Raw genomic sequence first — 22,763 nt, 5'->3', positions numbered from 1 at the left:
AAGATATATACGAACTTTCCAAGAAACTCTGGTGCTCCCACTATTCCATTCCTCACTCATCTCCTTTCTGACTAACCATGTTTAATTTGTCCCCAGTTCAAGCTTGTCCTGGGCTTGCTAACCTTTGCAGACATATTTTTATTTATACCACAGCCAGGCTGAAAATACCCTGGAAGTTAGGATCGTTGTTTATACCCTGAGTCTTTCCCATGCTCTGGGCACATGGCAGGTACACAGGGAATACTGGTTGGCCAGTTTCCCAAATGCTGCCTTCTACGTGAAAAGAAGGAAATTTTCTCAGCTAGATAAAGAGTCCTTCTCAGGGCACTTGGGTGGCTGAATCAGTCCAGCTCAGGTCATGATCTCAGGGTTCCTATGTCCAGCTCCACACTGGGCATGGAGCCTGCTTAAGGATCTCTGTCTCCCTCTCCCCCACCCCTCTCTCTACAAAAAGGAGTCCTTCTCAACTTGATTAAAGCATCAATTTGAAACCTGTACTTCATGTTATACTTAAAAAGTAAAATATAGAATCCCCATTAAAATCAGGAATAAGCATGAACACCACCATTTAATAGTCTACTAGAGGTGACAGATAATAAACTAAAACATGAAAAGGAATCACAAAGTATACTTATTCATAATTTCCCAAAAGAATGAACCAACAAGCCATTAGAACTATCAAGAGTTCAACAGTGTCAAGATTCAAATTCAGAGTATAAGAATCAATGGCTTTCCTAAACACAAGAAATCAATGATTAGAAAGTATAATAGGAACAAAAAAGGAGCCCATTCACAAAAGCACTAAAACTACAAAATACCTATGAGGAAAAAGCCACACAAGAATGTACAATCTCAGGGGCGCCTGGGTGGCACAGCGGTTAAGCGTCTGCCTTTGGCTCAGGGCGTGATCCTGGCGTTCTGGGATCGAGCCCCACATCAGGCTCCTCTGCTATGAGCCTGCTTCTTCCTCTCCCACTCCCCCTGCTTGTGTTCCCTTTCTCGCTGGCTGTCTCTATCTCTGTCAAATAAATAAATAAAATCTTAAAAAAAAAAAGAATGTACAATTTCAATGAAGAAAAATCACAGTACTTTAGTGAAGGATATAAAAGACCTGAATAAATAGGGGATATTCCATGTTTCTGAATGGGGAAACATACTGTAGGGATGCTGACATTTCCCACACTTAACTATTAATTTGATACAACCCCACTCAAAATCCCAGTATAAGTTTTATTGAACTACAACAAACTTACTCTAAGATTTATCTGGAATTACGAATCTGCCTGAATGGCCATGAACATTTTGAACTAGAAAATTAATGGGTGATGACTTGCTATCAAAACATAAAATAAAATTATGCTATAAATGGTGTGGGTTTTGTGCAGGAATAGATAAAAAGACAAGCAGAACAGAACGGGCCTGTGTGAAGATTTTATATCTGATGAAGTAGCATTTCAAGCAATTGGGGAAAAGACCAACTATTCAATAAATGGATGTGGAAAAACTAACTAGCCATTTTGAGAAACAGAAGTACATTTTGATTTCCCATCTGTGCTGGATAGTTTTGGTTTGCTCCTCCAGATACCTTCTCAAAAAAAAAAAAAGAAAAAGAAAAAGAAAGAAAGAGGAAGGAAGGAAGAAAGGAAGGAAGGACAGACCTGGGACTTTGCAGTTAAATGAATATATGACTCAAGAAACTCGCCTAATTTCCCCGGGACCTCCTCTGGAAAATGGGGGTAGTTTGTTAGGAAGACTAAATCTGATAAAACCCGCTAGATGTGCTGCTGAGTTACTGGTACTAGAAAGTATTGTTGACCTTTTCTCTCACCTCCATTTGGCCCGTGAAAACCTTGAGGGTCATATGTCAGTTATCTATGTATCCTGGATGCCTGTGCAAATAGAAGCTCAGTTATATTTGTTGAAAGAACGAGTGACTGAACTAGCCACACTCGTTCATTGTTAATGGATAAACATATGTTCACATATGTTCATTGTTAAAGGGTAAACAAGAAATGCCTTTCTGGCTTCTGCCAGGAAGATCAAACACTTCTGGTTTGTGAGAACAATAAGTCAAAGAAAACCACAGATCCTAGCCAGAAGGATCAGGATTTTCAGAGCAGGAAGACCCATCGCATAAATCTAACATCTTCCAATTTTCTTCTTCAGAGCCCCAGGCTCTGCGGAGTGACCAGGCAGCCAGGGGCAAGAGCGTGGGTACCAGAAAGCCACACTGGGAACCTGGTCTCCAGGCCAGGAGAACTGAAAATACCAATGGACAATAGGCAGACCACATATGACCACAACAATAGAACTCTGACCCCCAAACTCTGCAGGAACCAGCCTGGGAAGTCAAACCACAATCCCTGTAGTATCAGCCCAGAACATTAAGGACTTGTCAATGATCACCAGCTTCTCTAATTTTTGCCCCCACTGCCTCCTCTATTTCTGACTCAGGACCAATAAGAGAAAGCCAAATAGGCTCTCCAAACCAATCATATAAGATGCTCCCTTTCCGTTAGCCTGCTTCCAGCTTCCCCAAGCTAATACCCTACCATTCAATCACAACATACCTGCAGTCTGCCCTTCCTTTCCCTGTAAAGTTTTCCCACTCCTCCTCCAGCCAAATGCTAGTGATAGCAGCCAACTCCCTTGCTATATAGCAAACACTCAATAAATAGGCCCTGTTTGTTCTCATTTCAGTGACCTTTATTTCCATGGGCCTTCTCCCATATTTCAACTGGATACTAGATACATGTTATATACTGGGGTTTATATATAAGGTTTCATTTTTAAATGTTCTACTTCTAATTCCTTATTTTATTTTATTTTTTAAAGTTCGATGATTCATTAGTTGCGTATAACACCCAGTGCACCATGCAATACGTGCCCTCCTTACTACCCATCACCAGCCTATCCCATTCCCTCACCCCCCTCCCCTCTGAAGCCCTCAGTTTGTTTCCCAGAGTCCATAGTATCTCATGGTTCATTCCCCCCTTCTGTTATTCTTTTTTAAAAAAATTTCACCGATACAGATTGATGCCAAGAGACAAACTTCTCAAGGAATCTGAGTAAGCATGTTCAGCTTGCCTCAAACTAAGACACAAGTGATGTATAGCCAGATGGCAGCAAAGGGAGGCCTGACAAAGACAGTGCTGGGCTTGGACAATGGACAGAGGCTTCCAAAGACTTCAGTGGGCTTTTTTCCCACAAGCCAGGCACAGCTGAGTCCCGAAGCTGCAGGGACTGGAGTGCCTGGTTGGAATGCCTCCTTAATAGCCCCTCCTCAGAGGTGGGCTAAAGTTAACCCCAGTCCTAAGACTGTAGAAATGTCCACCTGTCAGAGGTGCAGACAAATGAACCAAATATATAAATAAGGCCCCAGGGGACTCAAATAAGAGGAAGATGGTTGGGAAGATCCCAGCCCCTTACCTTCATGGGAAAATGGCTTCTTAGATGCTGTGATTGGAGCCTTGTCCATCTACCTATGACAGTTTGCCTGTCTGAAATCCTAAAATTCCCAGTATCCCTCCATATGGTCTTTAAATCTATTTGAAATAGGTATGGCTGCACTTCCCAAACTGGTGAATGTTAATATATGTCTCAGAAAAAAAGGAATCAAATAAGTTTGGGAAATGCTGGTGAAACCACATTAAACACATTTCATTTGAGTAGGACTTTGCAAAACCTTGAATCTGCTAATATATGTTGTGAATCTGCAAGAAGGGGATACAGTCTACAGCATTTTCTAAACTTATTTAAGTGTAGAAATTGGTTTCCTGCCCACCTATTTACATCTCCCTGAATACCATCCTATGGTATACCATTTTGGAGACACAGGTTTGAGATAATGCTACCTTTTACAGGAAAACTATTAGCTGGTTAACACCTCTTTTTTTTTTTAAAGATTTTATTTGAGAGAGAGAGAGAGAGCTCACACATGTGCACACACAAGTGGGCAGAGGGGCAGATGGAGAGGGAGAGGCAGAGAATCTCAAGCAGACTCTGTGCTGAAAGAAGAGCCCAATGTGGGACTCGATCTCACGACCCCGAGATCATGACCTGAGCTGAAATCAAGAGTCAGATGCTTAACCCCTGAGCCACCCAGGCACCCCAAGTTAACACCTCTTATCATGCATTGTAACTTAACAAAGGGAGGATCAGGAGACCAGACAGGAAGGGGCACACGAGGGCAGTTTTGAGGATAGGAGGAAGAAAATAAGATCATAAGGCCAGGGCAGAGACTAAGGAGGTAACAGCTGGGTCTCAGGTCGGCCTAGGACAATATAAGGGTAGGGGTGTTAAATTCCAGAGGGAGGAAGTCAGAGATTCTCCTTACCTGATTTGTAATTTTTCTTAACCAGCCCTAGTATCAATATCTCTAGAAGCTAGAGCGTAGCCAGGAGAATCACTGAATTCGAAAATCACTGAAATCACTAAAAATAGAGATTTGGGCGAATGGTTCTTTTTAGAGCGTTTCATCAGCAATGGCCCTCGACCCCATTTCAGAGTTAAGATAACCAAGGACAGAGAGATGATGTCACTCATCTGCTGTCCCACCAAAGCCACTTTCCCTTCTGCAACCCCACCGTGAAGCCTTTGACAGCCCACAGGGAGGGAGCGTGAAGGGTTCCGAGGACCCCGTGTTCACTTACTTGAGAATCACACAGCCTGTTCCTGCTGGTGGCGCTATCCAGAACACCTGGATCCGTGTCCTCCTCCGTGGGGTGCTTTCAGTGACCGCAACGGGGCAGTTACTCATAAACTGGGTTTCTTCCTCATCTATGATCTGTGGAGAGCAAACAGATTAAAATGCAATGTCACTTTGGGAAGGCTCGTAAGTTTCCGAGTTGACACTTCCTTAATTTTATTTTTAAACTTGTCGTTTTGTGTTAGCAGCTCTATATCCCCAGACACCAGAATAGTGCCTGGCATAGAGTTCCAGTCAATGCTTGTTGAATTAACATGAGGGCAAGGATTTGGCACACGGGCTCCGCTCTCTGGGACCAGGATCTGGTCTTTGAGGAACAGGCCACTAGGTGATGATCTTGCTTATTTCACTGTCATAACTACGTCCCACTTCAGGGGAAGGAAGAAGAGGAGGAGGACAGGGAGGAAGAGGAGGGGGAGGGGAGAATCCAAAGCCAACGCTCTCTAAATAGCTAACACTTGTAATTCAGCTACAGTTTCATACCTTGAAATCGAAATGCTAAAAGAAAACACCCCTTTGGAGAAAGTCCACCAAAGTACACGAACTCTGTCCCAGCTTCATGGCATTATTTACTTGGCAGTTTCTACCTCCCGAGCATGTGCATTGTGTCGTGTTCTCCCAACTTAACCATCAAAGTTTCCTTGGACACCGCAAAAAAACTGGTAGCCATTCCCATTCCCCAAGACTGGTTCAGCATTTCTCTGTTTGCTTCGGGGTCTGCTGCCAGAACTTGTCTATCCCTCTAGTACTATTACAGACCGTTAGACCGGGAAGGATCTCTTGCGGGAAATCATTGAAATGCAACAGGTCCTAAGTGTCAACTCCAATTGATTGGTAGTAGTTGTGCCATGAGTAGTGCTAATAACAACAACAGAAAACATTTATTGAGTGTTTAAGTATGTGTCACACACTAAGCTAAGTGCTTCATCTGAATTACGCATTTAATCTTCAAATATAATTTAATAAGATGCTAATATCTATTTTGTATTTATTTTACTTTTAAAAATTCATATTCCTTTTAGGGAAGCAGGTAAAAAAAATGAAGTCACTCAAACTCCTTAATTCATCATATATTTTTATCCCTGGACAAAGCAAAAGCAATCTTCTATTGTATTTCATTTATCTCTACATTCTTTATCCTACTCTCACTTATATATGTCCTTCTGAGTGTGTTTGTGTGTGTGTGTATGTTTATATAATATATAATGTACATATAAAATGTGTATATATTATATACGTTATGTGTGTGTATATATATATACATACACATATATATGTAACTTACTTGAAGTTACATAGAATTGTTTTACATTTTAATGTTTCTTTCACTTGATCTTATGCTTTGAAGATACAGGTTTTCCCCACTATCTGAAAGTAGAGCATACCTATGAAATCTTTTGTAAGCTGGAATGGTATAAACTGAAAAAGCAATTACCATCGATTTATATGAAAAATTTTTTGAGTGTTCCCAGACCCCAAAAATACCCTGTCTTAGGCTTTTCTGATACCTTAGGACACATCTTACTAACAGATGCACAAAATAAATCAAGATAAAACACAGATGCTCACAGACACAGTTCAAAGTTATATGAGGCTTGATGCTGAGATGCTGAGTGTAGTTCGGCCATATCTCTCTTGCTGCTCAGGTTTGCACTGCTTCTAACAGCTAACTGCAAAACAAATGCTGAGTGCTATTTTCACTTTTTGCCTTTTTCATAAAAGTGAAAATCCTCTTTTGATTTCTTTCAGTTGGTGAAAACAGGCACTAGTATAAGTCTTCCGTAAAAGCAAAGTGGCATAACATGAACTTTTAAAAAGTGAGGATACCTGTATGTCAAAGTTACTATATGTGGATGTAATTCATTGATTCTGACTATGGTCTATTATTCCACTGCATGCATAGACCACATTTTACGTATCCATTCTCCCAGTGAGAGGCAGTCGGCTGACTTCCAGATCTTTACCTCCACAAACTTCGCCACAATGAAGCTCTTCATGCTGCTCTCCTTGCGAACCCACATGAGAGCTTTTCAGCAATATGCACCATGTAGTGGGAGGTTCATCTTACTTTTGGAATTCTTCATTTCACAGAAATAACTTTCATCTAGTCAAATTCACCAATTTCTCTCCCATGGCTTGCACTTTTGTGCTCTTGCTTAAAAAACAGACCACAAAGATATTTTTCAGTATTTTTTCCCCATTAGTTTTATCATTTTACCTTTCACATTTAGGTCTTCGATCCACTTAGAGTTTATTTTTTAATACAAGGGAGTAGAGCTCCAACTCCACTTTCTCCACATTGTGAGCTACTTTAAAAAAATTAATAAACTTAATTTTTAAGAGCAGTTCAGGTTTATAGCAAAATTGAGCAGAAAATGCAGTTTCCACAGACTCCCTGTCCCCACACATGAACAACCTTCCCTATTATCAACATCCAGCACCAGACTGGTACATTTGTTACAAAGGATGAACCTACACTGACACATCATCATCACCTAAAGTCCAGAGTTTACATGAGGGTTCACTCCTGGTGCTGTTTATTCTGTGGGTTTTGACAAATGTATCATGACATGCATTCACCACCGAGGTTTTATAGTATTGTACTGAATAGTTCCACTGCCTTAAAAATCCTTGGTGCTCTGACTATTCATCCTTCCCTCCCTCCAACCCCCGTCAACCACTAATCTTTTGTTATAATTGCTTATTACTTCCAGAAGGTTTTTCGTTGGTTCTTTCAGATTTTCCTATGTAGACAATCATGTCATCTGAGAAAAGAGTTTTATTTCCTCCTTTCCAATATGTAGATCTTTTATTTCCTTTTCTTGTCTTATTGCATTATCTCAAATTTCCAATTATGATGTTAAAAGTAGTGGTGAGAGTTGATTTATCTTGTCTTGTTCTTGATTGTATCGAGAAAACGTCAAGTTTCGTACCAGTAACTATGCTATTAGGGATAGGTTTTATTTGTAGATGCTCTTTATCAAGTTGAGACATTCCTCTCTATTCCTAGTTTGCTGAGGGTTTTTATCATGAGTGGATGTTGGGTTTCGTCAAATGCTTTTTCCACATCTATTGATAACGATCACATTTTTCTTCTTTAGTCTGTTGAAGTGATGGATTATGTTAATTGACATTTAAATGTTGAACCAGCCTTGCATTACCTGGGATAAATTCCACTTGGTTATGGTATATATTCTTCCTGTACATTGTTGGATTTGATTGGCTAACATTTTGTTGAGGAATTTTGTATCTATATTCATGAGAAATAGGAGTCTGCAGTTTTCTTTTTTTGTGAAGTCTTTCTCTGGTTTTGGTGTTAGGGTGACACAGGCATCATAGAATGAGTTAGAAAGTAGAGTGTTGGTATAATTTCTATATTAACTTTTTGGTAGAATTCATCAGTGAACCCATCTGGGTCTGGTACTTTCTGTTTTGGGAGATTACTAATTATTGATTCAATTTTTTAATAGATATAGGCCTATTCAGATTGTCTGTTTCTTCTTGTTTAGGTTTTGACAGATTGTGTCTCATGTCTCTCAAAGAACTGGTGTGTTTCATGTAGGTTATCAAATTTGTGGGCACCAAGTTGTTCATAATAGCCCTTTATTATTCCTTTAGTGTCCATTAGATCTGTAATAATGCTCCTTGTTTCATTTCTGATATTAGTGATTTTTGTCTTCTCTCTCTTTTTTAGTTAGCTTGGCTGGGGGCTTATCAATTTTTTTGATCTTTTCAAAGAACCAATCTTTTGGTTTTGTTGGTTTTCTCTCTTGATTTCTTGTTTTCAATTTCATTGATTTCTGCTCTCATTTTCATTATTTGTTTTCCTCTGCTTACTTTGGATGCAATTTTCTTTTTCTAGGGAGGGAGCTGAGATTATTCTTATATCTTTTTCTTTTCTTTTTCTTTTCTCTCTATATACATTCAGTGCAATAAATTTCCCTTAAGCATTGCTTTTGCTACATTCCACAAATTTTGATAAGTTGTATTTTCATTTTCATTTAGTTTAAAATATTTTTAAAGTTCTTTTGAAATTTCTTCCTTGACCCATGTGTTGGTTGGTAATGTGTTGTTTATGGGGATTTTCCAGCTATCTTTCTGTTATTGATTTCTAGTTTAATTTCATTGTGGTCTGAGAGCAGACATTCTATGATTTCTTTTCTTTTAAATTTGTTAAGGTGTGTTTTATGGCCCAGAATGCGGTATATCTTGGTGAATGTTTCATGTGAGCTTGAGAAGACTGTGTAATCTACTATTGTTAGATGAAGTAATCTATAGATGTCAATTATATCCACTTTATAAATTGTACTGAGTTCAACTATGTCCTTACTTACTTTCTGACTGGTGGATCTGTCCATATCTAATAGAGGGATGCTGAAGTCTCCAACAATGATAGTGGATTCATCTATTTCTCCTTGTAGTTCTATCAGTTTTCATCTCACATATTTTGATGCTCTGTTGTTAAGCGCATACACATTAAGGATTATTATGTCTTCTTAGAATATTAAACCCTTTATCATTAGGTAATACTCCTGTTATTCTTGATAATATTCCTTGCTCTGAAGTCTACTTTGTCTGATATTAATATAGCTACCCTTGCTTTCTTACGATTGTTAGCATTGTGTATCTTTCTCTATCATTCCACTTTTAATTACATGCGTCTTTATATTTAAAGTGGGTTTCTTGTAGACAACATATGAAGATCTTGTTTTTGATTCATTTTAACAATCTTTAAGTTGGTATACTTAGACTATTGATATTTAAGGTGATTATTGATATAGTTGGATTAATATTTGCCATACTTGTTTTCTATTGGTTTACCTTTTTGTTTTTTTATTTTTGTCTTTCACACCGGTAATTTTTTGTCTTTGACCATTTTTATATGATTCTATTTTCTCTCTTTTCTTAGCAAATCAATTTTATTTCCTTTTTTTAACTGCTTTATTAGACGTTGTCCTAGAGATCATAGTATACATTTACAACTAGCTCAAGACTATTTTCAAATAACACTATACTGCTCTACAGATAGTTCAGTCACCTTATAATAACCAAATATTCCTAGTTCCTTCCTCCTGTCCTTTGCATTGTTGTTGTCATTCATTTTACTTCTTCAGAAGCACGTATGTAGGCATAAACATATATAATTGAATGAATTGTTGCTGTTGTTATTTTGAAAAACTATTAGCTGTTAATTAATAAGGAAAATAAAAATTTTTATTATTCCTTCATTTTTTCCTTCTTTGATGCTCTTTTCTTTATGAAGATCCAAGTTTCTGACTTACATTATTTTTCTTCTCTATAAAGAACTTTAAAAACATTTCTTGCAATACAGATCTACTGACAACAAATTCCCTCAATTTTGATTTGTCTGAGAAAGTCTTTATTTCTCCTTCACATTTGAAGAATAATTTTACAGGGTACAGAATTCTTAGTGTTTTGTTTCTCTCAACACATTAAATATGTCACTCTACTCTTTTCTTATTTGCATGGTTTCTGAGGATAAGTTGGATACAATTCTTATCTTCATTCCTATGTAGGTAAGAATTATCCCCCTCTCTGGCTTCTTTCGGGATTTTTTTCTTTACCTTTGATTTTCTTTAGCTTAAAAATGATATGCTTAGGTGCAGTCTTTTTGGATATTTATCCTCCTTGGCATTCTCCGAGCTTCCTGAATCTGTGGTTTGTTGTTTGATATTAATTTGGGGGAAATTCTCAGTCACTATTGTTTCAAATATTTCTTCTGTTCCTTTCTTTCTTCTCCTAGTATTCACATTACTCACATATTACATAGTTGTCCCGCAGTCCTTGGATATTCTGTTCTGTTTTTTTTTCAGTCTTTGACCTCTTTGCTTTTCAGTTTTAGAGGTTTCTGTTGATATTTCCTTAAGCTCAGAGATTTCTCAGCTGTGTCCAGTCTACTAATAAGTTCATCAAAGACATTCTTCATTTTTGACAAGGTCTTTGATCTCTAGCTTTTTGTTCTTTTTTTCCTTAGGATTTCCATCTTTCTTCTTACATTGCCCATCTGTTCTTGCATGCTGTTTGCTTTATCCATTAGATCCTTTAGCATATTAATCACTGTTGCTTTAAATTCCCAGTCTGATCATTCCAACATCTCTGCCATCTCTGTTTTTCCAAATTGTGTTTTTTGCCTTTTAGTATGCCTTTTAATTTTTTGTTGAACAGTGGACACGCTGTCTGGGTAAAAAGAATTGAAGTAAATAGGCTTTTAGTAATGTGGTGGTAAGGTGTTGGGGAGGGGAAGTGCTCTCTAGTGCTATGATTAGGTCTCAGTCTGTTGGTTGGTGACTTGTGCCCCTGGACTGTGAACCTCAGTTAGGTTTCTCAGCCATCCCCCCAACCACCCTCCTTTGCTTTAGGTGGCACTGGATGGATGAAGGGTCTGGAGTTGTATATTTTCCTTCCACCACATGGAAAGCTAGAGGGACCCGGTTTTCATTATTTCTCTTCCCCCAAATAGATTAGGCTCCGATAAAACCTCAGCAGGTTAGGCTCTGGTAAAATAGTTTCTCCTGAGGGCAGGCCCTGTTAAGAACAGAATGCTTTGCTGTATTCAAAGATGGTTTCTTTTCTCCTCCCCCTGCCAGAAGCACAACAGTTTTTCTCTGATACTCACTTTGAGAATCTGATAGAGTTCCTGGAGTTAAAACTCACAAAAGTTTTGTCCCCCATCTCCACCCCAATTATTGGGTGCCTCTGAAGTTTTTAACTCTCAGAATTGTCCACACTGAGCCTCTAACAATCTAGCAATCATAGTTTAGGCTTTTCTATGCTGGCATGTGGAGATTTTTCTCTGGTAAGTTGTGATCCTGTGTATCCTCTTGTCTATCTCTCCAATATTGGGGACAGTGGTTTGCCCTGTGAACTCACTTCTCTGATGGATCTAAGAGCTGTTGATTTTCCAGTTTGCTTAGCTTTTTACTTGCTGTTAGAATGCAGTGTTTACTTCCACTTCTTATATGTAGGATGGGACACCAGAAGTCAACACTGTGAGTTACTTTTACACTACTCAATCCATCTTTCCCCCACTCTTTTGTGATGCCATCTCTGTCATATATAGAATGCCAACATAATTTATTGTCCAAACAAGGATGAAAAGGCTGTTATTAATCATTGTTCTGGGATAACAGGCAAAACTGGGACTTTCCCAGGCAAATGGGGCATACATTCAACCTAATCATATACCAAGATCCCAAACACTCATGTTGTTTCTGGGCTTTCTGTTCTAGTCTCCTGCCCATTCTTGTCCATGGCACTATATTTTAGCATCTAGAAGGGCAAGTCTCCTTTCCTTGCTCTTCTTTATCAATATGGTGTTATCTATTTGTAGGTCTTTATTTTTGCATATATAGTATAGAAACTCTTAAAAACTCCCTTACCTTTCTGTCATTTTATCTTCCTAATGTGATAAAATCCCAACCTTAGATAAATTGCTCACCTCATGACGAGGCCAGTTGTCTTCTATATTAACTGACTTCTATCCTTGAGTCTGCCCTGCTACACTGCTGTGTGTATCTGATAAAAACTCAGCAGGTTAGACTCTGATAAAACACTTCCTATTTGTTATTTTACTTTCCCATTCTTGACAATGATGATTTCAAATCTTCTCGACTCTCCCCAAACCTCCAACTTTCATCTCTCCTCTTTACTTATTGTTATACCTTGTGTCTTTACAGAAAAAAATCAGAAGTCATCAGATGTAGAGTCCCTCATTTCCTCATTTGCATCTGCCCTCTCCTCCTTCTTGCTGTTATAATAGAGGAGCCTTACTTTTCTTACATTTCTGCTTTGCTCCCATCACTTCTTCCTGACTCTAAGAATGACTTTTCTCCCCTCCAGATTCAACTTTTGCCTCAGTGGAATCATTCCCATTAGCCTATTGAGCATATTTGAGTCTCTCCATTTAAAAATTAAGCAACCCGGAGTTATTCCCTCCCCACTTACGGTGTTCCATCTCTCCTCTCCATCACAATCAAATTACTTTAAGGAGTTGGCTATGCTTACTGTCTCCATATCACCTCCCACTCATTCTCAGCTCAATCCCAGGAGTTTTGGGAATATCATGGTACCTAGGCAGCTCTAGCTAAGACCATTAGTGCCTTTTGCAATGCTTAATCCAGTAAATCCTCTGTAGTCTTTCTTCTTAAAGCACTCTCCCTGCTTGGCTTTAGTGCCTGAGCTCCTTCCTGCCCTCCTCCCTGCCTCCATTTTCTTATCTATGCTTTCTCCACTTTCTTTGGCTGCTCATCCTCCTCTACAGGTCTTTGAATCTGAAATTGCTCAAGGCTAGTCCTAAACCCTCTCCAGTTCTGACTTTATTCTGTCTCTGCAGGTGATCTCATTCAACTCATGGCTTTAATAACTACCTATGTGTGGATGATTCACAAGGTTGTATTTCTAGTCTTGGTCACTCCTCTGATCTCTAGACATGTATCTCTGACCTTCTATCTTCTACTTGCATTTCCTCTTGGTTCAAAACCACCTCAAATCTACCTCATCAGCAACTGACTTAACTATCTTCCCTCTAGCCTGGCCCTACTTCAGTTGTACAAGTCAGAAACACTGGATGTCCTCCTTGGCTCTTCCCTCCCTCTCACCTTCATATATAAATGCTGTCCATTTTACCTTCCAAATATCTCTTGAATTCCTACTACCATCCCTACTAACTACCCAGAACAAGCTACATAATTTTTAATCTGAACTAAAATAAAGTTATTCTAACTAGCCTTTGTACATTCTCTCTTGCCTTTCTCCAATTTGTTCTCTATATGGCAAGCCAAAGTGATCTTTTAAAAACACAAATTTAATTCTAATATCTCCCTCCTTAGAACAACTTATAGATTTTCACTGCTTCTAGAATCAAGACTGAAATCCTTAACAGAGTTGAATCTCTGCCTTCCTACCTCTCTAGCCTCATACTGTGCCATCTCCCTTCTTGTTTTCTGCACTCGGCTACATTGAACTTGTGTTTTCTCCTGCCAAAGATTGACCAATTCCTATTTCCTTTTTCCTTCTCATCTTTTCCCTTCCTCCATCTTCCCCCCTCCTTCCTTCCCTCTGCCTCTCCTCTCCTCCTTCCCCTCTTTACTTCATCTCAGCTCACTCATCTTTTTCATTGAAAAGCCTTCCCTGTTTTCTTTCACTGTCAATTCCCTCCCTTATATGTTCTCACACGACCCATCTCTCTATTTTCAGACACTTTATTTTTTAATTTTACATATATTTCTTTGATTCCTTGATTAATGTCTACTTCTCTAATAACGTGTAAGCTACCTGAGGGCAGGCACCATGTCTCTTAGTTTTTTTCTCATTGTTTCCCCAGTACTCAGCACAGAGCCTGATACATAATAGCTGCATGCTGAAGAACTTGGTGTACTTGCCTCCTCCCTTTGGTTGTGAGATTCCCAGCTCTATGTCTGGGCTGTAATGTCTGTCTTAGCTCTCTTAGACAACTCCCTGGACTTCCTTCTGACTTTAGACTTTGTTTCTCTAGATGGTAATTAATAGCCTTAATTATAATAACAATAGCTACCATTTTTGAGTACTATTTTGACCAAGGACTTTACATATACTGTTTCCATATCCCCCCAAACTCTTAAGTATTATTGGGCCTATCCCTGAAGAAACGACTGTGATGTAGATGGCTTAAATAACCTGTCCAAGTCCCACAGGGGAGGAGCCAGTGTTTGAGCCCTACCTGTCCCTAATGCCTGTGCTTTTTTCCTATGCCAACAGGCCCTCCTAATAGTGTCATTCCCTTATGTTAGGTAAGAAGTTTCTCTCTAGTCAAGCTTAGTCCCATGGAACCACACACATTGGACCAGCCCACAGCTAAATACCTCACTCCAACACAAAATAAATACTTGGTAAATGTAAATAGTACTTTACTTCAGATTTTCTTAGAGGGCACTTAGTTTCCCTTACACAGCTTTGCTGGTGTGAGGGTGGCATTCCAAACAATGTGCTTTTCTTAGACCTATGCACTTGGCTTCCAGTGAGAACCCGCTTTACTGGGAGTCACAGAAAACTTCTGGAACTTTTAACCCTAAATATTTACAATCTTTGGGAGGGTTCCAGGTTACTATATCAGAAAAGCCAAACGTAATTAATATTTAATTAACATTTTTCTATGTGTCAGGTACTTAGCATGGTCACATCATTGAATCCTTCATGGCAATAACTGTTTCCATTTTACAGATGAGGAAATGAAGCTCAGAGTGATCCATTCTGACCTAGCACTGTCTGAAGCCAAAGCCTGTGTTCTTTCCAGTTGCCTCTGGCAAACAGCCCAGTCTGGGATAAGACTAAGACCCTTGGCCCAGTACTGAAACAAAGAAGAATGTCTTCCAAGACATAGGAGCCACCTCAGGTAAATATGATTGTTTATCCACAACCTCAGTTGCCAGATGGTAATTAGGCATTGAACAGAAGGAGTTGTTTCCTTCAATTCAGAGAATGCTCCCAAAGATGTTTGCTTTTCAGAACATATTAGCCTCTTCCAATAAGCCTTGGGTCTATCAAAACCTGCTCTTGTACCTTTCCCCATCTCCCAAAATCTCCATCCTTCTTGTGGTCTGAATAGAGCCACCATGTTAAACGTCAACTACAATGACTAAATAAAACCTTTACCACTCATTTCAATCTGTGATTTCTTTCTGAGTACCTCAGACCAGAAAATTAAGACATATTACAAGGGGTGATTGTGTCTGGTAATAGTATTATGGGTGATTTTTATTTCCTTTCTATGTTTTTTGTATTTTCTAAGTTTTCTAAAATGATGACGTATTATTTTAAATGAAGAAGTTTCTAAAATTTTTTAAGGATCTCGTTAAAACATTACATGGCTAACGTTTCTGTTCTTTATTGTTGTTCTTTTATTTTAAAATTTTAAATTATTTTTAAAATTTATTTATTTGAGAGGGAGAGAGCATGCACATGCGTGCATGAGCAGGGAGAGGGAGAGGAAAGAGAGAATCCCAAGTGGACTCCATACTGAGCACAGAGCCCAACGTGAGGCTTGATCTCACAATCCTGAGATCATGACTTAGAAACAAAATCAAGAGTCAGAAGCTTAACCAACTGAGCCACCCAGGCACCCCATTTGTTGTTCTTTTTTTAAAAAAATATAGGCTAAAATAAACCTTCTGAGGCTAAGTTTAAGTTCAAAGTCACTTGGGAAAGATTTGCTGGTACAGTGGGCTCCTTGGCTCCCCTCGAGAGACAGCTCAAAGGACCTGTGAAAGTGAAGTGAATGAAGTGAAGTGAAGCAAAGTGAAGCGAAGCGAGATAGCCAGGTAGGACAAACTCAGGTTCAAACAGGGGGACAAGGTTTAATTTCCAGAATGCTTCGCAACCTATAGCTAAGGCAACTGGTTGGGCATCTGGTCATGAATAGACCTTTTCAATACTAGGGGCTTTCTAAACATGACCACAGAAGTTTCCAAAACTTTTCATTGATCACACTCTTAGTCCTGAATCACATGCCATACCCATTTTGAAAGCTGCATCAGGACCTGTCTTTGCCCTTAGGGTATCTACTCTTGCCTCATCCTATTTGTGACCTTTCTTTTCAGTCTCAAATACGCAATACTTCTTTCTTAAGTCTAATCTTTTTTTTTTAAAGATTTATTTATTTATTTATTCGACAGAGAGAGACAGCCAGTGAGAGAGGGAACACAAGCAGGGGGAGTGGGAGAGGAAGAAGCAGGCTCACAGAGGAAGAGCTTGATGTGGGGCTCGATCCCATAGCGCCAGGATCACGCCCTGAGCCGAAGGCAGACGCTTAACCTCTGTGCCACCCAGGCGCCCCCTTAAATCTAATCTTGATCTTCCTCCTCAACTCTGATCTGGATCCTCTCCTGATATGTTGTCTTACCCTTTCTGGTCTGACAGACATAAGCCTCAAGAGATTAACCTAAACAGTGTCAAGGCCCCAGATGGAGTCTCAAGCATTCTAACAAGTGGGTGGACCATGGTAGTGGGACATTTGGGAGAATACTGTCCAGAAGTTCATGTAGGTGGCATCTTGGACATTTGTCTTCAGGAAGCAGGGCCTCAGACCCTGGTGGTCAAGGTCAGGGCTCCAGTTCCCACATGAGAACCAAGGATAAGTCAGATAATTGGAATAAGAACTTGAAATGGCACCCACAACAAGAAACTGGTGCCATGAGCATGGCCTTGGAGAAGAGCTGGCAGGAGATGGTAGGTCTGGAAACTCAGGCCTTAGTTTAAGAAGGGACTTCCGCTGCGGGGATGTGAGATGGGAGTAGGAGAACAACTCAGCCTAGTAGTCAATGCAGGGTACCACAAGCAAGGATGGCTCTCAGAGATAGTGATGTGATAACCCCCAATTGGGAAGAGTGGGTGCTTAAGCATGCTCTGTCCTCAAGTCCTTATTGATCTTGGTAGTGGGTGAGCTGAGTCTGAGGGAGAGGGCAATAGTATATCTAAATATGGATTGTTGTGTCAGAGAGGGCAGGCAACAGTAACACATAGGGTGGGTTAGGATGAATGAAGGAAAATATGTCCTTTGGCATCACCTCATAAATGTTTTCTCTGGACATTTGCGTGAAGTGGTATGGTAGATGGAAAGTGCATGAATGTTTAAGTCAGGTAGATTTGGATTAAATCTTGGCTCTGCCACTTTCCAGTTGGATGACTTTGGCCAAGTTTATGAGTCTGTTTTCCCATCTGAAAAATGAGGATAATAAAACCCATTTTGCTTGGTTGACATAAAGAATAAATGAGGTTGTATTTACAAAGTGTTCAATACCCATAATAAGCCCTCAGTATACTGTAGCTGGAGGGAAGTGTTCCCACAATACCTTATGCTAGTTAATCATATTAACACAGGAGGAGGACATCCTAAAGAGAAGTAGGTATGAACTTTTTACTATTACTACATAAGAAATATTTGTTCAATGTAGGAAAATCAGAACACATAAAGAAGTAAACATTTTGAAATAAGTACTACTTATAATTCTACTACCCCTGAAGAGAGTTATTATTAATCTTTTGATGTGTATCTTTTCAGTTTATATATAAATACACATACATATATGGGATTCTAGAAAACACGGTAGTTACTGTCTTGTGACCTACTTTTTCACTCAATAGCACATCATGAACAACTTCCTTTTCTACTAAGTATATCTCTTAATAAAATTTTCTATGATTGCATAGCAGCCCATAGTACGGATACTCCACATTTTACTTCAAAAACCTCAAAGTGTTGAACATTTTGTTGCTTAAAATTTTTAGGCTATTATGATCATCCCTTATGGCTAAATTTCACATTTTTAATTTTTCTGGGAGTGAAATTAATGTAGGTTATTATTGCTGGATCTTTCCGGGAAGGGATTTTGAACCACTTAAGTAAAATCTGAGTGAGAATCCAAAGAAAATAATCCCGGTCATTAAATCACCTCTTTCTAGTTTCCCATGTGTATTTATTTTAGTGCAAAAGTCATGGAAGAAAAGACAGCTGCTTTGTCTTTTATGAAAGAGCTTTCAATACAGATTTTAAAAAATTAAATAAGGACTTTGCCTTTATTGCTCTAGGAGTGAATTCATTTTAGAAAAGTTTACAAAGACAGAAAAGTTAAGGAGAGAAAAGTCCCCCTGCTGTTTCAGCCATTTTGGTCTGTTTCCTTCTAGACTTTTCTCTCTTTATATTTTGAAATGTGTAGATAGTTGTGTTCATACTGCGTGTACAATGTTGTGTCTTGTTTTTTTCCATTCGTCCTAGGAGCCCCCACATTTTTGCAGGTTTTTCTAAACACATCAGAAACGTCATTTGAATGTCTGCATTGGCTTCACTGTGCAGTGTAGCTTTGGATGGTCCCTCTTCTAGGCTGTGAAGATTTAGGTTCAAATCTTGCCCTCTTTCCCTACAAAGACCCTCACCTCCCAGTGCCTACCTCTATACTCTCACCAGTTATCACAGCATCCTTTTCTGCACTAGCATCTCTACACTAGATTCTTATTTTCATTTTATTCATCTCCTTTACCCTTTCTGCTCTATCCTCTCTTTGCTAGGGGTGTGCACTCCACCTCCCAGACCTGAGAAGCATGTGAGGACCTGGGGGAGGAGCAGCACAGATGTGACCATGAGCATTGTAGGGGGCCCCTCTGTCACCTTGTCCTGGGTACACGGCCTCCAATCTGTGGAGGTTGAGTCCTGAGAGCTAATGGATCGAGTTCTCTACTGAAAAGCAGATTAATCCTCCATACTATGTGGGTTCTTTCACCTATTGAGAGCAAACACAGCAGGCCAGGCTTGGGAGCAGGGCTGGACCAGGACATGTTGGTGCCCTGAAAATGATATTCTCTAACTATTTGCCCAACATTCATTTGGAGGAGAGGCTGAGTACTGTGTAGGAGGAGGCAGGGAAGACTGCTGGCTCAGCACTCACTCCCTCTTTATTGCCTTGAGCAGTTCAGTTCCTGGCCCTGAACTTGCACACCTCACCAGCAACTAAGAAGCCTGGAAGGCAGCCTAGACACCATCTCTGGTCACTTAAGCACTCTTGGGGGTTTGCCTCCTACCAGGAGGCAATGGTGAAAGGCCTGGGAGAGCCCAACACCTTGTTTACTAGTGGTGTGACTCTGGCAAATTCCTTAACCTTTCTGGAAGGAGTCTTCTGATCTTTAAAGTGGGAGATAATAATAGTACTGACCTCAATGGGCTGGAAGGGTTTAAATGAGTTCCTGGCACGAAACTATCCCTGTGTGTATTATAATCATGGTGTATTGTGTATAATAATAAATATCATTACTATCATTATTCTCATATCATGATTACTCTCAATAATTCTGGTAAATCCCATTTTCTCCCATCTCATTACCTTTCCAGTGATGTTTTAGTAATTCTTATAGACTGTTATCCTGGCACCAACCCAGCTGGCCTGCACCTAAATCCAGCTTGGCTTGGGAGCTTCAAGTACAGTGGACAGGCTCCAGCGGAGCTGGTGTGTGTGTGTGTGTGTGTGTGTGTGTGTGTGTGTGTGTGTGTGTTGGGGTCATTGCCTGATCACTTTATCTACAGTATAGCCCTTGGTTAAAAAAAAAAAAAAAGAACTTCATCCTCCACTTGGGAGATGCTAAGAAAGGCAGAAATGGACTTGGCGGAACTGGTAATTTACTAGGGGTAGGTAATTCTCAGCAAAAGAAGAGGCATGTCCTTTAGAAGAACCGGGGCGTAGAAGAAAGACTTCTTCAAACCAAGTGAAATATGCCTCCTGGAGTCCTGAGAGACAGTATGGGGTGACAGAGAGAGTCTGATGTTTGGGCTTTCAAACCAGAAAGACCTGGGTCTGATTTCTGTCTTAGTAACTGAATGACCTTGAAAAAAGTAACTAACCTCTCTGTGCCTCAGTGTCCTTATCTGTAAATGGCTGTGTCGTGCTGATAAAGGAAGAACTCCAAGGTGCCTAGAAGAATTAGGTGCCCAATAACTGTGACTTCTCTTCGAGACAACCAGAGAATGGGCTCTGCCAGCACCCTTAGTGCCCAGAGCCTAGCAGGTGATTGATAGACATGTGTGAATGACCGGGAAATCCAGGGCATCCCAGAATGCACAGTCATAGCAATAATACCTACATGTATTGAGTCCATCCTCTATGTCGGTGCTAACACTTCCTATCCACTACTTCGCACAATCTTCCCAGTAATCCTGTGAATTCAGAAGCTGGGACTAGGAAGTGGGGAGCCTGGGCTCACATTCCCCAGGACCCCAAAGCTAGTGCTTGTATCCACTGGATCTAACTTGTCCCCTCAACTCCCACTTGGGGAGCTTTGGTCTCATTTTGACTCAATGCTAGAAAATCACTCTGATAAATAGGTTCAAACAAATAGAACCATCTAATTGGGAAACATTATAGTAGGTAGTCTAGTGCCTGGGAAATAAATCAGCCTTTTAAATTTTATACTGCAATACAGTTGAAATGTTTAATAATTATTGCCAGAGAATGGTATAATGCAGTACTAAAAATGAGTAATTGAAAAGCCCATCAAGGCAGATGAGGCATCCTCTCACTGAATTGCTCTTGAATACTTTACATAATTATTACATTCAGATTTATGATCAGCTCAGCAAAGTGTACATCTCTCTATCCTCCTCTGCCTGTGGCTGGTCAGGAAGGCTTTTTCTACTGTGCTAGCACCTTCTGGGATGAACGAATGGATGTCTCTTGTACACCAAGAGGACTTTCAATGGTTTGACTTCATTTAGCAAAAGACAAAGTTAGGAGTGAAATTTCAGTTTGCTGAGGACCTCTGTGTCCCAGGCACTGTGCTGGAGTTTATATGCATGTTGACTCATTTCAAGTCCACAACAGTCCTGGGAGAAGACTATGTTTTCCATCTCACAGAGGAAACTGAGGCTCAGAGCAATGGTGTCACTGAATCAGATTCACCAGGCTTACAGTGGACTCATAGCTGGCAGTCTGGCTCTCAACCACTGGCTCTTCCACTACATCACCAGCCTCCAGAAACACCCTGTGTGCCCAGAGAAGGCTTAGATTTTTGGAAAGAGGATTCTGGTAAGGTCAGATGCAGAAAAAAACTAATCCCAGCCAGATTTTATTTGCTGTTCTGGCTCTTTAAACATTTGAGTTGATCCCCCACCCCAGCCTCATTTCCATCATTCTTACGGTGTCAGCACCTCCAGGCACAGAGGGGATCCAGCCCTGTCTCCATGGGGGCCCCAGTTCCCCATGGATTCGGCTTCCCCGCCCTGCCCAGATCACCTGAAGCTGTGGGCTTTATCGGAGACACAAGCTTATCAGCCTGCCTCTCCCAAGAGCCTGTGGAGTGGGAGTTCTTGGCAAATTCCGTTCACTGGCAAGTGTGGACAGATGGCTGCTGGGATGAGCCAGCAACCTTTGTTTCTGGTCTCACCCATATGTCAACATGACCCAAAATGAGGAGAAGTGGGGAGGGGGTAGGAGGAAAAGGATGGGGCTACCTTACAGGCAGGAAAAATAATATAATTATTTTTTTTTCTTTGCATTGCATTTAGAAGATTATAAATAGAAAAGTGAGACTCTCTGACTCTCCTCTACCCTAGCATCGGACAATGACATTTGCAGCAGAAAACTGATTCTCCCCCCCAACACCCCAGTCTCCTCCTTACCTCTGAGTACAACCTCTGCTTGGTTATACTCTGCTTAAGTCAGCAGATATCGGCACAGGATCAAAACTCTGCTCCTTTCGCCCCACCCCTTCACCTTGAGGATGAGGTAACATAGTGCTGAGGGTTATTTCACAAGAGGTTTAAACAGATCATTGGATGCCTTCATTCTCCAGGATACAAAAACATGTCAGGTTTCCCTCTCAGTTTTTTTGTTTTTGTTTTTTGTTTTTTCTTTCTTTTTTTTTTTTTTTAGCATGAAAACAGCAGACATTGTGTATGGACTTATTGTATCTTACTGAATATGGTACAGGTCTGTGACCTTCTCCACACCCTGGGGGAATGCCAAACTTCAATCCAGCTAGATTTTAACAGTAAGGAAGGACCTCTCTTAAGGGAGAAGATTTATGGTAACTCTCAGTGGTTATTTGTGAAACACGTCCAATGTGGTTACCAGTCTGTGAGTGCTGAGCACTTGCAAAACAAATCAAATATCTGGGGGGAAGCATTTTGTCTCTGTGTGCCTAAAGGTAGGGGCTTGGGGTGAAAACAGTGATCTAATCATACAGGCAAGAGTGTGAGGCATTCCCCTCTGCTAAAGTGAGGCACCCTGAGCTGGGGGCAGCAGGGAGGGAGCCAAGATGAGAGCAGTTCAGCTGCTCATGGATGACAAGAAGTTCTCCAAGATCATTACTAGAAGCCAGAGAATCAGCTGTTGTCTTGTCAACACAGTGTATTGTAGGAGAAAGAACATTTATGGGAAGGGTGTGGGGCCGGGAAGAACAAAGGAAGAAAGAGAAGCAGGCAAAGAAGCAATAGATGGAGTGCTCTTCTCTGGCCCCGGACTATGTTAAGTGTGTCTGTTACCCCTCCAACCCTCACAGCAATTCCCAGAGGGCCTGA

The 22,763-nt window shown here is 40.3% G+C and overlaps 1 protein-coding gene across 2 annotated transcripts in view; it reads right to left on the bottom strand.

Annotated features, from left to right (window-relative positions):
• Nucleotides 1-22,763, bottom strand: part of SPON1 (spondin 1) — a 253,714-nt gene that overhangs the window by 178,874 nt on the left and 52,077 nt on the right. For both annotated transcript variants that reach the window (XM_026486763.4, XM_057317497.1), the window contains exon 3: nt 4,653-4,786. In XM_026486763.4, coding sequence (XP_026342548.2) covers nt 4,653-4,786 — 134 coding nt within the window. The remainder of the gene's footprint in view (nt 1-4,652; nt 4,787-22,763) is intronic.

This window comes from Ursus arctos, unplaced genomic scaffold, assembly GCF_023065955.2.
Source record: "Ursus arctos isolate Adak ecotype North America unplaced genomic scaffold, UrsArc2.0 scaffold_23, whole genome shotgun sequence".
Classification (NCBI taxonomy): domain Eukaryota; kingdom Metazoa; phylum Chordata; class Mammalia; order Carnivora; family Ursidae; genus Ursus; species Ursus arctos.
This window is presented reverse-complemented; position numbering and strand designations above follow the sequence as displayed.